At 46.2% G+C, this 16,093-nt stretch overlaps 1 protein-coding gene and 1 long non-coding RNA gene across 2 annotated transcripts in view; both read left to right on the forward strand.

Moving 5' to 3' along the window:
* Nucleotides 1-16,093, forward strand: part of ZNF704 (zinc finger protein 704) — a 210,981-nt gene that overhangs the window by 166,492 nt on the left and 28,396 nt on the right. The window contains exon 4 of the mRNA XM_023648396.2: nt 2,326-2,564. Coding sequence (XP_023504164.2) covers nt 2,326-2,564 — 239 coding nt within the window. The remainder of the gene's footprint in view (nt 1-2,325; nt 2,565-16,093) is intronic.
* LOC138915366 (uncharacterized) lies at nt 2,660-14,717 on the forward strand. Its single transcript, XR_011421210.1, has 2 exons — nt 2,660-6,361; nt 6,442-14,717. It is a non-coding gene; the product is annotated as an uncharacterized lncRNA (long non-coding RNA).

Below are 16,093 nucleotides of genomic sequence, written 5' to 3' on the forward strand. Positions count from 1 at the left end.
GGAAAAAGGAATTGCAGAGTTTCCTGGAATCCTCAGAGAAGGAAAAATATGTTTTAATGTAATTGTTATTTTTACTGTTGCATTATTTTTCAATTGAGAGCATTTTTGATGTTCCTTTGTGTTGAAAGGTTAGAATCAAAATAGACCTTTTGCTGCTTCGATGCAAACTTTTGTTAGCATAGTTATTAAGAAAGTAATTCAGCGTTCATTATGATTTAAAAAATAGCTGCCCAACTAATAATCCCAAATTGCCTGATAGCTTTCATGTAGTCTACAACAGGAAGCAAATTCTTAAAAAGGGAAAGCAGCTTATGATAATGAAGGCATTATTATTATTATTATTTTAGAAATAAAGACTTTCTCCAGGATTATTGGATATCAGTGAATTTTTGGAAACTGTTGTGATCCTTGTCTGTGATCATTTTGCCAGGATGTGGGTCTGCAAAGAAACTGAGCTCCCAGCAGTGCCTGTCTGCATTTCTGGCAAATACCTGTTTAAGATAGGGAGACTCTGCTCCCTAAAAGTTACTGTGAATTGGTTCTGAAAAACTCATTTCTATATCACATTGCCCTTCTGATTAAACCGTGTTTCTGAAGGAAGTGTCATTCACAAGTAAGCAAATTAACTTTTGGCATTGCCATGAAGCAGTGTAACCACACGCTAATAATAGTTGGTTTTCAAAATAAATTCGGTTCCTCATACTTAACACAATCATACATCTAGCACCATGAACATTTTATTTTACAAGAGCAGGCAGCGGTGTACTCATTGGCCTCCTCGGCCTGCCAAGTGAGTTTGTCACACCAGGTAATACTACCTGAGGCCTTCCACTAGCCCTCTTGAAGTCCTGTTGTATGAATGCAGCTTCCTTATTTAGAACAGGCGCCTGGGGGCTGGTGAGCGCATCCGTCTCTGTGTGGCCTGCAGAGAGGAGATGCTAATTTGGTTTTGCTGATGCTGGCCAGGTGTGAGCCCGCATAAGTGACCATTTTGAGTCCGCAATAACCCTGCTTTAATGAGATGGGTAGCTTACTTCTGCTATTTCAACTTAAAACTTCACCCCTCTAACTAAACTTTTTGCTTGACATAATTGAAGAATATGCTGGAAATCTGTAATTAGGTGAAGATAGTCAAGAAGTTTTTCCATGAATGTTAGTCTACCGTTTGTCTTCATTACTAATTACACAGATGTGAACAGCGTTTTTTTAATGAGGCATTTTGGGATTTTTTTTCCTCCCTGCAGTTGTAATATTTTAATATATTCCAAATGCACATAAATATGGAGGAGAAATTATTCAAAAAGAAAGCAGAACTTATACCAATGCTAATTAAGATTGGGAATCTTGAAAAGTAAAGCAAATCTTCAGTGACTAAAAGAGATCTTTGCCCATTCTAACCGGGCAAAGATCTTTCTATCTTAGCAAACATTTCATAATGTTGGCCCCCCACAAGTGCAGGGGTAAAATTCAACATCAGTTTTATCAGTAATTATTACCAATAAATTCTTCTCTCGTCTCACCTTCGCTGGAGATGCAGGACACTGACAACACAGGGCCGGCATGCACTGTGGGAGACACAAGGCCGACTGAGAGACCAGGGTTTGGTCCCCAGCCCCCAGTACAAGTCACTTAACTTCCTGGTGCCTCAGGGTCATCATCTGTAAAATGGAGGTGATATTCCTTACTCTGAGAGACAATTGTGAGAATGTATGAGATGGTGTGGATGAGCTTTACAAGATGTAAATATCCATCAAACGGAAGGCACTACTAACTGTCATAATGAGCAGCATAGTAATGGCTTTAGGTAACTCTCCAGAACTTATTTCTCTCAGATTCTTAAATCTTTGGCTAACTTTTTCTACAAATGTATTCCAAAGATCATAGTCCTAGAAGAAATTCTTTTTAAACAATTAAAATAGCGGGAAGCGTGGGAGGGAACTCTGTAACCAACCAATTCGGGAGAATCCTGCAAATGATCTCCCTCTAAGAAATACTGCGGTCCAGGAACGCAGAGCTCCCTACACTCAGGGAACATCTTTTCTCCCCTCCTTGTTTGCATATAATCTCCATTATCGTCTTAAGGAGCTAGCGTTGCGCAAAACAACACACATCAGGAAACTGTTAGAAAGACCTATCATGTGAGTAAAATAAATGTTGACCCACTGCGATGCGACTTCTTGTTGTGGAGGGATGCACAGAGTGGCACCTGCAAGCCCCGCTCTTGCACCCGTGGCGCGGGCTGCAGGGCCCGCCCGGCGTGGCATCGGGGCCCATCCTCCCCGGGGCGCGGGAGGCGGTGGGCGCTGACTCTGTGTCTGTGCCCAGGGACCGAGGGCCTGAGCGGCTCCTGGAAGGAGGGCGGAGCCGGGCCGTCCAGCAGCAGCAGCAGCGGCTACTGGAGCTGGAGCGCCCCCAGCGACCAGTCGAACCCGTCCACGCCGTCGCCGCCGCTCTCGGCCGACAGCTTCAAGCCCTTCCGCAGCCCCGCGCCGCCCGACGACGGCATCGACGAGGCCGAGGCGGGCAGCCTGCTCTTCGACGAGCCCATCCCCAGGAAGAGAAAGGTGGGTCCCGGGCCGGCGTCCCGCGCCCGTCCCCTTCCAGGGGCCAGGCTGCGCCTGGGGGGGGGGGGGGGGGGAGGGCGACTCTCAGACTCCTCCAACCCACGCCCCCTTTGATAGACAGCCAGCCTGTCCCTCCAATGTTCCTTGAAGTTTCCAAATGAACTCAGGGTCAGGATTAAAGGCGGAATGACTAACATATTGATCCGTTTCCTCCGAGCCCACGCGCTCCATCCTCTGGCTGTAAGTGGCTGCACAGGTGTAAGAGTTAACATCAGAAATCCTGGGACTCGCCGCTGTTTGGAAGTTAGAAAATGGGGCTTCGGGCTTGGTTTGGTGACTAACTCCCTCTCTTTGTGGGACTTAATTTTTTCACCTGGAAAACGTGATTCACATCTTTTTCTTTTTTCTGCTTCAATCAGCCCTGAAGGGTAATTGGAAAGAATATCTTGTATCTTATTTTTATAAAACTAGACATGAAACATAACGTGGAAGCTGACATATAAACATATGTACCTACTTACTACCGAAAATTATATGTTTACTAAATGAAACGTGAAAAAGGAGATCTAATTCATGGATTTAATAAATTAATACACTACTCGTTTCTTTCCTGCTCATAGTGATTCCAGAGGGTAAGCGTTTTCCCATCCAGACAGGAGGAAATTGAGGATCAAGAAGCTGATACATTTAACTCAACCTGTCACTCACTTAGAAAGGGCCAGAGCCACGGTCAGACCCAGGTCTGCCTGAATCTAAAGCTCGTGTTCTTTTCATGTTCTTCACATACATTTAAATTATTATGTTTACAAACAATTTTCCAAAAGCGATTCTATTTCATAGAATAAAGCAATGCTACTGCCATATCTAGAAAACTATTCTAACATTTTTAAAATCACCATGTCAATACAAAACCACTATTCTATATATAGCCCTTTCCATTGTTAGTGGGAACTTCATTATTAACGACTCTTCACAAACGAAAATCCAAAGTGAAACCCCGAGGACTGCGATGCAACCTTTTTTCCCCCCCAATTCATTTCAAAGAGGAAAACAAAGAGATGGCATTGCTCCAACACCGTCCCTGCCTGCGTCACCCTCAGCGGCGTTCAGCCCGTGTGACAGTGGAGGTTGTACAGGCAGCTTTCTACCCGGAGAGCAGGGTATTAATGTAGTCTGCTGTCCTTCCCAGAGGCAGTGGCATGAAGAGTCACTATTTCACACACCAGTCCATCTTGCAGGGAGCTGGAGTCGTTCCAGCGCCCTGCGGATCCCCAGGGACACTGGGTCTTCGCTTGACTAGTCGAGGAGAGAGGCCAGCACTTGTATCAGTAGGAACCTGCAAGCCAGTCTTGGCCTGTTGCTTCGGGCTGCACAGACTTTCTCCCTGGGGTCCCCTGTGTGTGTGGTCCTGGCTCTCATCAAGCAGGGCCTGGCGTTGCAGGAAGGACTCCCAGCACAGGGCACCCCCAATGATTGTAAGGGGCATTGCTGAATGCCCACCGCCTTTCCTTTCTAATGTAGCCGCGAGCCAAAATGCACACTCTTGCATTACAATTAGGTTGCATTGGTCAGACTCTGTTGAAGATATATAGGCTTGGGCTAAATCATGGGATAGTCAAGTCGCCAAAGGAAGAGGAAAAAAAAAAGCTTCATTACAAAGTGCCATTTATTTGAAGGGGACAGACACAGTCTGCAGGATGCTGGATAGTAGGAATGAATGAACGAGAAAGAACCGTGTTCATCCTTTCTTTATCACTTCTCCCTCTGTTCAGATCCTGGGCTTCCCCGGGGTGATACCAACAGGGTGGAGCTCACAGTTGCTAATTTTTAATGCATGGATCTTCCATAGACCAAGTTGTTGCCTTCTGAGCTTAAAGTATCTTTGAATAGTGAGAGGAATGAGGAAGTAAGATGGTTGCTGTTCATTTTTTTATTTATTAAGTGATCAAATCTTTATCGAGCACCAATCAGGCACGATGCTCAGTGTCCTGAGGGTAAGGGGCAGCCTCTTCCTTCAAGATTGGAAGCTGGGTGGGTGGACATTGATGTGTAAAGAGGCGGTGATGATTAGGAGTGATAACTTCTGCGCTCACGATGTGGTAGAAACACAGTAACTATAAGGCAGTTACTGTAGAGTTCTTACCATCATATTTCCAAAGATTTCTAAGAGTTAGGTTACTTTGCTTAATCCATTAGACAATATGTTCTAGTTTCATCCTATTTCTGATTTCATCTTATTTTTCTCTTCATTCCCTCAAATTCATGATATCCATTTGAGACCATGAGCAATCGTGATGGTCACATGTCCTATGGGGAGTATTTAAGAACCTTCTAGATCAGTACTTTCCAAACTGCAGGTGTCAATCCACTAGGGGGTTATGAATCAGTTTCATGAGCTGTGAACAGCACCTCTGTGAGAAATAGGACAGAATAGGGTGTCCTGTAGATAAGCAGGGTAGGTATTGTTCTGGATGCTTTTGTTTCGGTCGTACACTTAGTGTGTGCTGTGCAAAATGTCTCTCTTACTGTGGCTCATGGTCAAAAAAGTTTAGAAGCCCCTATTCTGTGTGATAAAGAGATAACGTGATAAAAGGTAAATAAAGGAGACCCGATCAGAAACCAAAAGATCCACATTCTAAACTCAACTTTGCTGCCCTGAGAGCTTAAGAAAATCATTTCACCTCTCTGATCATCAGCTGCTTCAGCTGTCCGACAGGCAAACAGGTATTACCAAAGCTATCTTAGGACAGTAATGCAGATGAAGTGTAACCATGTGGAGAAAGGGTTTATAGGTCCTAAAACCCCATGCACTGGAATGTGGCAACATTGTAATAGACATTTTAGGACCCTTAATCCAAGGGGGAGCCAGCATTCCCTGTATGTGATTATGAAGCAATGATCCTCATCTCCCACCTGGTTATGGGAGCTATTTATCTCCTCTCCCACTCCCTCCCCCTGACACACACCTCTCACCTCTTACACTGATCCATGTTCCACTTACGTCAAGAGGGAGAACTGGAGATGGGCTGCCTAGACAAGGCAATGTCTCTTCTTATCAGCAGCAAGGAAGAAACATTGTTGATAATAACTACGTGTGCATATTTAGTTACAGTTTACCAAATGCTTTGAAATGCAGCATTTCATTTAATCGTCACAAAAATCCTTGGCATGTTCATATCCCCGTTTTGCAGAAGAGGCTCACTGAGGTTATGTGAATTGCCCAAGGTTGTGTAGCTTATAATGTGGCTGAGATAAGATCAGCTTTGTTGAAATAGCAAAGAGGAGACTCTTGAGGCAAATTAATTCTAAGAATCCACATTTCCCTCTGCCCACAGAGGAGAATCACATGGAAAGGAAATAATCAGACACAGCTACAGCCAGCATTACATGGCAGGGCGGGAGAGGGGTGCAGAGGGTTCAGAAAGAAATGGAGGGCGGAGGCAGGAACCCCAGGCTGGCTGCTGGTGGGCCGCCCGCCTGCATGAAGCACCCACTGCTCTTAAGAGGACCTTCAGCTAGGTGGGTGGAAACGCGAGAAGGGGAAATGAAAGGCTTCCTTCTCCGACCCTGGCGATCAGCCAGCCAGCTGCATCAAGCCCACTTCCAGCAGAATTTTTCCTCTGGGATTTCAGACAGACTGACAGTCCTTACAGGCTCAGAGAAAACCCTGGCAGCGTGAGCCGGACTAGGACTCCGGGAAGGTGCAGTTCCTGTCGTGACCACAAGGTGATGCAGTGACCCTAAATACAGCCGCTCCAGGCGTCTGGGAGAAAACAGATTCTGTGGAAGGCCAAGAGGTAACCATCCCTTCCAGAAGACCTCCAGAAAATCAAGAAGCGCTGATAACTAATTATTAATGTGCTTCTTTCTGTGTCAGATTCCTGATTCCGTCAACTTCCAGATTTGTCCATTCCTGAACAGGATAAAACCGTTCAGACTCTGGAATTAGCACCCCATCTCTGGTCCTTATGTCACCTTCAGCAAGTCACTTGACCTCTCTGAGCCTCAGTTTCCTCATCTGTAAAATGTGGATAATGAGAGCACCCCGTGGATGGGGTTGTTGTGAGAGTATTTGAGCAATAAATGCTGGCTGCTAATATTTTGCTTTTCTTTTTACCCGTCGAAAACTGACCGAATGGAAATTTGAGAAGCGGGGTGTGGAGAGAAGCAGCTGTTTCCCTCCGTCCTCTGTCCTCACCCTCCATGGACCGTGTCAGTGCCGCTGCAGCTCAGGATGCTCTGGGCCCCTCAGCTACCTTGGGCTTATTTGCAGTTAATGGGAGAGGTCAGCCTACGGATCATGCGAGGGCAGTAATGACAGTGGCAGAATCGGGGGCCATCCAAAGACCCCCATCTAGGACTCCAGCAGCAACTCATAGGCAATCACGAAATTCCAGCCTTCATCATTTTCATTTACTTCCCAGGTGTCTTGACCGTAAACCATTTACCTGCGAACTAGGGAGAATCTCAAGGCAGAGAAGAAAGTGCGGAGTTAGCATAAGGTGCTTCGAGAAGAGTCACACAGTAGTAAACAATGAATTCATCATTTGCTCCACTCTGGGTTTTCCATCTTTCAGGACCGAAAAGCAGTGAATCACTTTAAATTGTGAATGACTGTTCTGAAAAGAAAACAAACCCGTAAAGCCCTCACGAATGAGCACGTTGCCAGTCTCTCGGCTGACTGAATTCCTAACCCACTAATTTTGAGCAGAGAATGCCTTCTGCAAAACTGATGCTCCAGAAATAGACCCGTCTGGGAGCAGTGCTGGGGAGGGCGGCGCCGAGAAATGCAGCTCAGGGCCACCCCATACGGATGGCCCGCTGATGACACGGCATCGCCAACCGGAGCAGGGGAAGCGCTTGGCCCCAGAGAGGATCAGGGTAAGGAACAGAAGGATCTGGGCAATTTCCTGACAGGGTCTTAGAATAATCTGCCAGGCAGTAAAAAGGATTCGGAGCATTGGAGCTCGAATGACTTCAGAAATCGCCTCGCCCAGACTCGACCTTTCCGAGTCAGAGGACCGCATGATCATGTCTGGAAATGGATGGATGTCCTCAGAGACGCGATGCACATTGAGAACCCACTGATTGAGAAAATACATAACGACCAGGGATTTTTATTAATTCAGCGATGCTTTTGTGGTGGTTGTGGAAATCACTTTGCATCAGCTTTTTAGAGGTGTCATTTGCACACAGTGAAATGAATCCACTTGAAGCATAGAGTTCAGTGAGTTTAGACTGATTTCTCCACCAGAGTAACCACTGCTCTGATCGAGGCCGGCTCCCTGTGCCCCTCGCAGTCCAACGCCCCCGCCCCCGTGGCAAACGGGCAAGCACTACCTGACTCTGTCACTGTGGGTTAATTTTGCATGTTGTAGAGCTTCCAGCAAATAGAACCATACAGCGTACACTTTTTGTTGTGCCAAATACCCAGTGTTGGCAAATTGCTGGTGGGAATGCAAGGTGGTGCGACCACTTTGTAAAACAGTTTGGCAGTTTCTTGTAAAGTTAAATATACACTTAGGATATTGCCCGGCAATTCTACTCATACATATTTACCTAAGAGATAAGAGAACGTGTGTCGACAAAAAGAGCGGTAGACACACGTTTATAGCCATTTTATTCCTTACCATCCCAAACTGGAAAGAACCCACATGTCCGTAAGTAGGGCAATGGATAAACACATGGTGGTACATTCATCCAATGCAATCCTACCCCAAAGAGGGAAGAAACTACAGATACACAAAACAGCGGGTGAATCTCAGAAACAGTACGCTCAGGTAAAGAAGCGAGACACAAAAGAATACATTCTGCGTTCTTCCTTTTACAAAATTCTTCTTGTTATTTTCTTTATCACCACAGCATCTATAGACAGTGCAGACCGGTGGGAGATATTTAATCTGTGCTTGGGGTACATTTGAATTCACCCATCACTTTGCATTAACCTCAAACACCTCGCAGATACAAAACTATTCATCTTGTTCAGTCCCCATTTTACAAATAAAGAAATAAAGCCCCAAAGTGGAGCCCCTCCTAGCTTCTAGGCAGTTTCTGATTTTTTAAAGATATCTGTTCACCTCTCAGTCTTGTGGAGCCTGCTGAGGGTCCGAGTGGACCTCTTGATCCTGAAAGAGCCATCGAAGCCTCCGCCTTGCAGTGTGGGTTCCTCCCACATGAGGCAGGCTGAGGAAGTGTGGGTGATGCAGCCAATGACCTGTGCAGAATCATTGCACTCTCTCCTTCCCGCAAGGACGTTGGTCCTCTCTGGGCAAGCTTCGATGTGTGAGCATCCACCCCACCCCACCCGTCCACAACACACCCGTACACATGTATGCACACCCCCCAATCACTATGTAAAACACACCTGAGGATCTTCTCCGTTGCCTTGGAAAAGGGAATTTGGTGTTAACCCCATGTCCCCTCTCGAATCTGGCTTTAGTTGGACTTATCCCTGGGCATGTTATGTGATACTTCAAAATCCAGCTATGTCTCCACTCTTGGAACAGAAGGTGACCTTCAGCAGCATCTTGTCAGTCCTGTGTATCAGACTGGTTCTGTGCAAAAACAGAAGCTACTCCATGTATTCCAAGGACAAAACAATTCAAAAACAGGGACGAGGCTTGCATTGGGAAGCCGTGGCCAGTGATTTCAGCCTGCAGCCCCCGAGCAGCTGGTGTCGCACACGGTCTGGAGGCTGCTGCAAAGGTGAGGAATCTCCAGGAAGCTCTCTCCAACCACTGGAGCCCGCAGCACCAAAGCCGGTGATTTTCAAGAGCTGGCCTGGAAGCTGCTGCAAATCCCACGTGGGCATACGGGAGAGTCCACGAGTCTGTTCGTAGCACAGCTCCTGGGGTGGCTGTGAGTGTTAAAGAGGGCAGATGTGTGGAAGACCCTAGCACACCTTGGTTCCCAAGCACCTGTGACCTCCGCCTCCCTTGGACACTCCAGTTTTGGGAACTTCCATCAGAGCTGCAAGGAGAACCAGGCTCGAGTCACAGATGGGCACGTTCAGACCTGGCCGCCACGACTCTGCCAGCTGCTGTGCTTGGTTTGGCTTCCTTGGGCGAGCTTGGACCCATGTGGCCATCCGGGCATTGTTTATTGAGCTATTTTCCTCTGTTCTCCTCTTCCCGTGGCTTGCTTTCCTTCAGTGGAACAGCGAGTCGTCAGTTTGTAGATAATGCACTGGACGTAGTTAGGGGACCATTTAAGGGACCTCATGGTTGACCCAAGGACACCCTTCGCCTGTGTGGCGAGAAGCCACTTCATTTCATTAAAGTTGAGAAAGTCCTGCTGGTAGACTCCATTCTCCCAAATTAGTCAGGCAAGTAATATAGGGCGACTTCCATTTTTCAAGAAATAACTTTTTAAAATTGAAAGTACGGTAAGTTTTACATTTGGAAATTAATGTAAAAATAAGATGCCCCTCCCCAATATTTCCACCATGCAGCATACATTTTTATTTGCATTACACATCCCCCCTCAAAAAAAAAGAGATAATGTTCATATTCTCTTATAACCTGCTTTCCCCTGTATGGGTCAATTTCTGGCAGGAAGTAGGTGGCATGCTCAAGTGGGGTGATTGAGAAGAGTTTGACAAAGGGGTTCTTTGCAAAGGTGCAGACGGAGTTCGAGGACTCAGAAGGGGGTCATGCGGTACCCTGGGGGCTGACAACATTACCACCCCTAAGCAGAAGAGACAAGTAAGAGAGGGGTTTTCAGAACCCAAAGATTTACCAAAACACTGGAAATACCAACAGAAGTGGTAGCTTTTGGAGGAAAAATGTCATCTCTGCCCACCTGTGGCCAGGCAGGAAGGAAGCTGAGGGAATCCATACCCTCCTGCCTTCTGTCTCTCCTCCTGCCTCCTGGCCTCCTGTGAGTGCCGCCCATTGGCCAAACCCAACTGGAAACCAGCAGGAGGCAAGGAGGCCCTTTGATGCACACAGGTCAGCCTCTAGGGCACAGAGCAGAGTGGAGAAGGGAGCTTATGAACCTGCAGGGGCAAACTGGGAGTGTCAGCAGTTCCCTTACGGCGCTGGGAACTTGTTTTTTCACATGAAAGCAGCTTTTCTTGCAACTCCATTTTTTAAGGTTCTTTAATATTTAGTTATATGGAATTAATTTAACCAATCTCCTATTCTCAACCTTGAGATTATTTCTAATTTTTCGCTAGTCTAAAAATCAGTGTGATGAATGTCTTTATACATCTATCTTTGCAGACACTTTGATTTTCTTAGGATAGATCCCTAAAAGTTGAATTGGGTCAAGATTATAGGCATTTCCAAAGCTTTTAATCTATAGCGACCCCAAATTTAGAGATGGCAAATATCTGTGCAGGAGTGAATTCTTTTCCTTTTTTTTTTTTTTTTTTTTTTGCTGAGGAAGATTTGCCCTGAGCTAACATCTGTTATCTTTCTTCCTCTTTTTTGTACGTGAGCCACCACCACAGCATGGCCGCTGATGGGGTGTAAGTCCGTGCCCAGGAACTAAACTTGGGCCACCGAAGCAGAGCACGCTGAACTTAACCACTAGGCCACCGGGACTGGGCCATGAGTAAATTCTGAGGGCAGAGCTCTGGCAGGTTAGGATAAAATGGGAGAATAAATGTGAGGTGTGTCATTCAAAGGAAATGCCAAAAAAAAGAGGAAGAGGAGAGAGCAGAGCTTTCCCTCTGTGAAGGGGTTGGGGGACTGCCCGCTCCCCAAACTCAGTTTACGGTCTCCCTACTATATGTCATTATGGTTCCGAGTCTGCATTTGCTACCACCTCCCGAATCAACAGGAACTTTCTCTAACTGTACGTCTAGGGTATAAAACCGCATAAAGGTCTTCCTGTTGCTTATGCTAAGGACCTGAGTTGTTATAAATTAGTCGTTTTTCCTGCAGCAGATGTTCTGTTTTTTTCTGGTGAACTTAGACCTTCCTTAAGTAGCTCTCAGTTCAGGGTGTGTAAGTTTGGAAGAAAAAGTACTATATAGAGTGAGGAGAAAGCCTTCCATAAGCCAGTGGTCCCCACCTGGGGCCTCACCATAGACCTCCACTGAGAAGTTAATTTACAGCCAGGTAAGATAATCAAGTGCTGGTCGTGCTGGCAAATCTTCTCAAATGCTACAGAACGATAATCTTTTTGACAAACATTCTTTGAACTTAGATTGTGTACTAAGTGAATTCCAAAATGCTTCCATAAAGTCAGTCATCTCAAATGTGGCTCATTGCTGTGGGCCCCAAAACTCGACCCTCCCGAGAGTCACTTACTGATATGTGATGTCAGGCGCTGGCGCAGAGTGTTGGCCAAGAAGCCATGCTTCCTACGCTCAGGGAGCTTACTGTGATGAATGCTATTTTGTCTATCCCCGACGTGCCTCTTGGAGACCCAGCAAAAGGAAAAAGCAAGGAGGCAGCAAAGCTGGTCATTTTTCCTCAGATCCGTTACCTAATTTTCCACGGGCCACAGATTTCTTTGGAGCCCTTAGCAGGGGCCCGAAAAGATATGGGTGTAATTGAGGAGATAATACTTAAACAGCTGCAACTGGTGGTTATCCTAATTCCACAGGATTTAGAGAGGACGTTGGTCAGTGTCATTGTATTTTTCGGGTTTGATACCTGTATTTCAACTATTTCCTCCTAACTAAGGAAAGGAGTTATACTGATGACATGTATTTGCTATCATCAGTACCAAGCTTTACCACTTATCAACTTAAAAAACAAATGCTTGACATACTATTGCAAGGACTAGGAACAGCATTCTTATAAATAATACCTATTATGGTGCAAAAATACCACTGTGATTACCATTTCTTAAAATAATCAGCACTTTGAGCCTTTAAAAAATTCCTAAGATCTAGAAGGAATTTGGCTCAATAAGTCATGTAATACTATTATATTAATTATGAAAGCCTTTATCAAACTGACTGATGGGGAGGAACCATCCGGTGACACTGTTAAGTCTCATTCCCTTGTGGATGCTCGTTTTCCCCCGTGAATATGGAAATATCCTCTGCCTTGCCTGGTCCTGTCTCACTCTCTCAGGCAACTCTTGCGTCCTTCTCTGGTCTCCTCACAGCTTGCACACAGCCTCCCCTCTTTGCCCTTAGCTTTGACCTCGCTTCCTGCCGCACTGAAAAAGCAGAAAGCATTCAGACAGGCATGCCATTTTTTAAATCAGCAAACTACCTGCATCTCCATCCACCATTTGGCTTCCCTTCTCCTGCGGTGGAGAGCTGGCCTGCTCTCACCCAGGGCAGCCCTTCTACCTGTGCTGTTACTTGAGGTGCTGATGCTGATCTCCTCTGGCCTTCCTCTGCAGGACCTCTCCCTGCGTTATCCCTCACATCTCCGCTACGCTGTCAGTTTCTTCTTGTATTCGCACTCATTCCTATCAGCATAGCCACTCGCTTTAGTATCACTCATCTTTACAAACTCTCCCTTGACTGCTCATGCATCAGCCAAATTTCTTGAAAAAGTTGGCACTTATTCTCGCCACTTCTTTAAATCCCACTTTCTCTCCAACCATGGTGATCTGACTTCCATCCCCACTATTCTGTGACACTGCTCCTGTCTGGGACACTGAGAATCCATGGGACCAAATGCATGGGACACCGCCCAGTCCTCATTCAGTGCAGCTGGTCACATCTTCCTTCTTGGAACGCTTTCTTCTGTTTGTGCTGGTGATACTGCACTGTCGTGATTGCTTCTCTCTCTCTCTCTCTCTGACTGCTCCTTCTCGATCTCAGACGTGAAATACTGGATGCTGCCGTGTCCTGGGCCATCGAATCATCTCTGGCTGCACCTTTCCCTACATGATTTCATCCTAAGTTTTAAGTAGTCCTTCAGCTCCTGACTTCACATTTATGTCTCTAGCTCTGACTTTCCCTAAGTTACAGACTCATATATCCAGTGCCCCACTTGCCCCCTTCCCCGATCTATAATACGTGTCTCAAAATCAACGTTTGCAAGACAGAACCGCAATTCACCCAGCTATCGAAGTCATCTTTAACACCATCCCTTTCAACATTCCTCATATTCAACCCAACAGCAACTTCTGTTGGGTCTGCCTCCAACGTGTATCTTGAGTGTGTCTCCTTTTCTCCATCCTTCCTGCCCAAACCTTCTTCCAGGCTACCATCTTCTCTGACCTGCAGTAACATAACGCTGATGATATTGCTCTCTCCCCACAATGGAGTGATATATATTTTTTTAAACCCAAATGATATAACGTCACTCCTCTGCTTAAACCCCTTCAGCAGCTTCTCTTTTATTTCAGAATAAAATCCGAACTCCTTACCTTCGCCTAGAAGGCTCTGTATGACCTGGCCCTGCCTTCCTCTCCACCTTTCTCCAACAGATCGCTCGCTCTCGTTTCCCTGCAAACACGTATCCTTCCTGGCCCCCAGGATGTCAAGCTCCTCCCCTTCTTCAGGCCTTTGCATGAACTCTTCCCTGTGCCGTGAATACTCCAGCTCTCAGCATGGCTGGCTCCTTCTCCAACCTTCAGCTCCCAGCTCAGAAGTCACCTACCAGAGGCCTCTTCACACCTAAAGCAGCCCCACCCGCTCCTCCAGCAGCCTTTCCACATCTGAAACGACCCTCGTTTGCTACCATTTCTGTCTCTCCCCCGCTAGAACATAAGGTTCCTAGAGGGTAGCTTCTTTTCCTCTTTTTGCTCTGTATCCCCAGCACCTGGAATCTTCCTTGCTAAATAGCTGTTTAGTTCAATGTGTCAAGGAATACCATCAGCAAAGAGGTTTGGAATTAATCAGAAAGTGTTGTCATCTATCATGGCTGCATTTGCAGACAGATATTTGGACTCTCATTTACCTGTAATTTGAGTTTGAGTCATTAATTTCTTTAAGTGGAACATATTTTCTAATAATGTAGCTTCATCATTTGAAAAATGGGCAGAAAGCACTCATAGTGTGAGGATTTTTTCGTTAATACTATTAAGTTGTTATGGGCTTTGAATAAAAAAATACCAAGCAGATAGATCCCTTTCTGCGAACCTTGGGGGCTGGCGGTGGGATTGGAACTCCCGCTTCAGCTCATCTTACATCCTATGTGTTTAGATCAGTGGCCCAAGGAGATCAGGGAGCCTGAAATTTGTGAACTGTCTCCTTAGAATAAACACGGACTCATCAGGATTTTGTACCTTAAAGGCTCTTAATTGTGTCTTTGCTTCTCAGCTTCCTTCACGTCCCGTAACAGTTTCAGCTCCTGTAACAGTTTCAGCTCCTGCTCCCTGTAGCTGCAGCTCCTGGAGTTCAGTACCGCACGTTGCTGTGGGGAGCATCACCAAGCTGTGGTGACGCCCAGGAGTGGCGGCAGGAATGGCTGGGTTGCTGCGCCGTGCATGCTGGTCGCAGAGCCTCTGGGGTACAGCGGACCCCTGGGCTCCTTCTGCTGTCACTAATCTGCTCTAGCAGAGGCAGCCATGCGCTGCTGTGCTTTCTCCTCCTCTTGCCATACTGAAAGTGACCATTCCCCAACGCACAGGATACTCCTCAGTTCTGGAAGTTTCCAAGTACCTTTTCAATTAAAAAGCCTAGAGAAGGGGCCGGCCCGGTGGTGCAGTGGTTAGGTGCACACGTTCCACTTCGGCGGCCCGGGTTCGCCAGTTTGGATCCCAGGTGCAGACATGGCACAGCTTGTCAAGCCATGCTGTGGTAGGCGTCCCACATATGAAGTAGAGGAAGATGGGCATGGATGTTAACTCGGGGCCAGTCTTCCTCAGCAAAAAGAGGAGGATTGGCAGCCGGTGTTAGCTCAGGGCTAATCTTCCTCCAAAAAAATAAAAAGCCTAGAGAAGGTCTTTGGTGGGGTTGGCTGTCTGGATCAGGACGCTAATCCCATCAGTAATAGCCAGATGAGTCATCTTCTAAATGTGTAAACGATTGCTTCATAGAACTGGGCATGTGATGGTGGGAGCCACAAGGACTTTATGGCAGAAATCCTACTAGACTTGTAAGCAAAGCTACATCAGTTTCATCAGTTCAGGGATGGTGTCGCCACTGCTGTGTTTATTGGTCAGGATCGGCTTACTGTCCAGAACCCATTTCCAAACTGACGTGGCTTAACAACACGCAGGTTTATTTATTTCTTATGTCACAATCCAGTCAGGTGGCTCTCTGCTCCACACAGTCCTCCAGGGACCCAGGCTCCTTCCTCCTAACGCAGGAGGTCTGAACCTGGACTCTCCAGATCCCCAACGGGGTGGACAGAATTCAGGGGTCTGCGCACTTAGACGGGGGAAAAAGTAAATCTTCATTGTCATTAACCTCTTAACTATAATTTAGCATTTCCTACAATTATGATTGAAAGCATTGAACCACAATAATATGAGTGCCACCTGTGACTTTACTACCATGGGAAATCATAGATATTTTCGTATCACATTACAATTTTAGCAGATATCATGCAATATCATTTGTGCTTAACACTGCTTTGAAATTATGGTAGTTATTAGACTCACTTCCAGATCTTGTTATTTAATGTGTTAATTAAAGAGTACATATATTACCATATCACAAAATA

Source organism: Equus caballus, chromosome 9 (assembly GCF_041296265.1).
Source record: "Equus caballus isolate H_3958 breed thoroughbred chromosome 9, TB-T2T, whole genome shotgun sequence".
NCBI lineage: Eukaryota > Metazoa > Chordata > Mammalia > Perissodactyla > Equidae > Equus > Equus caballus.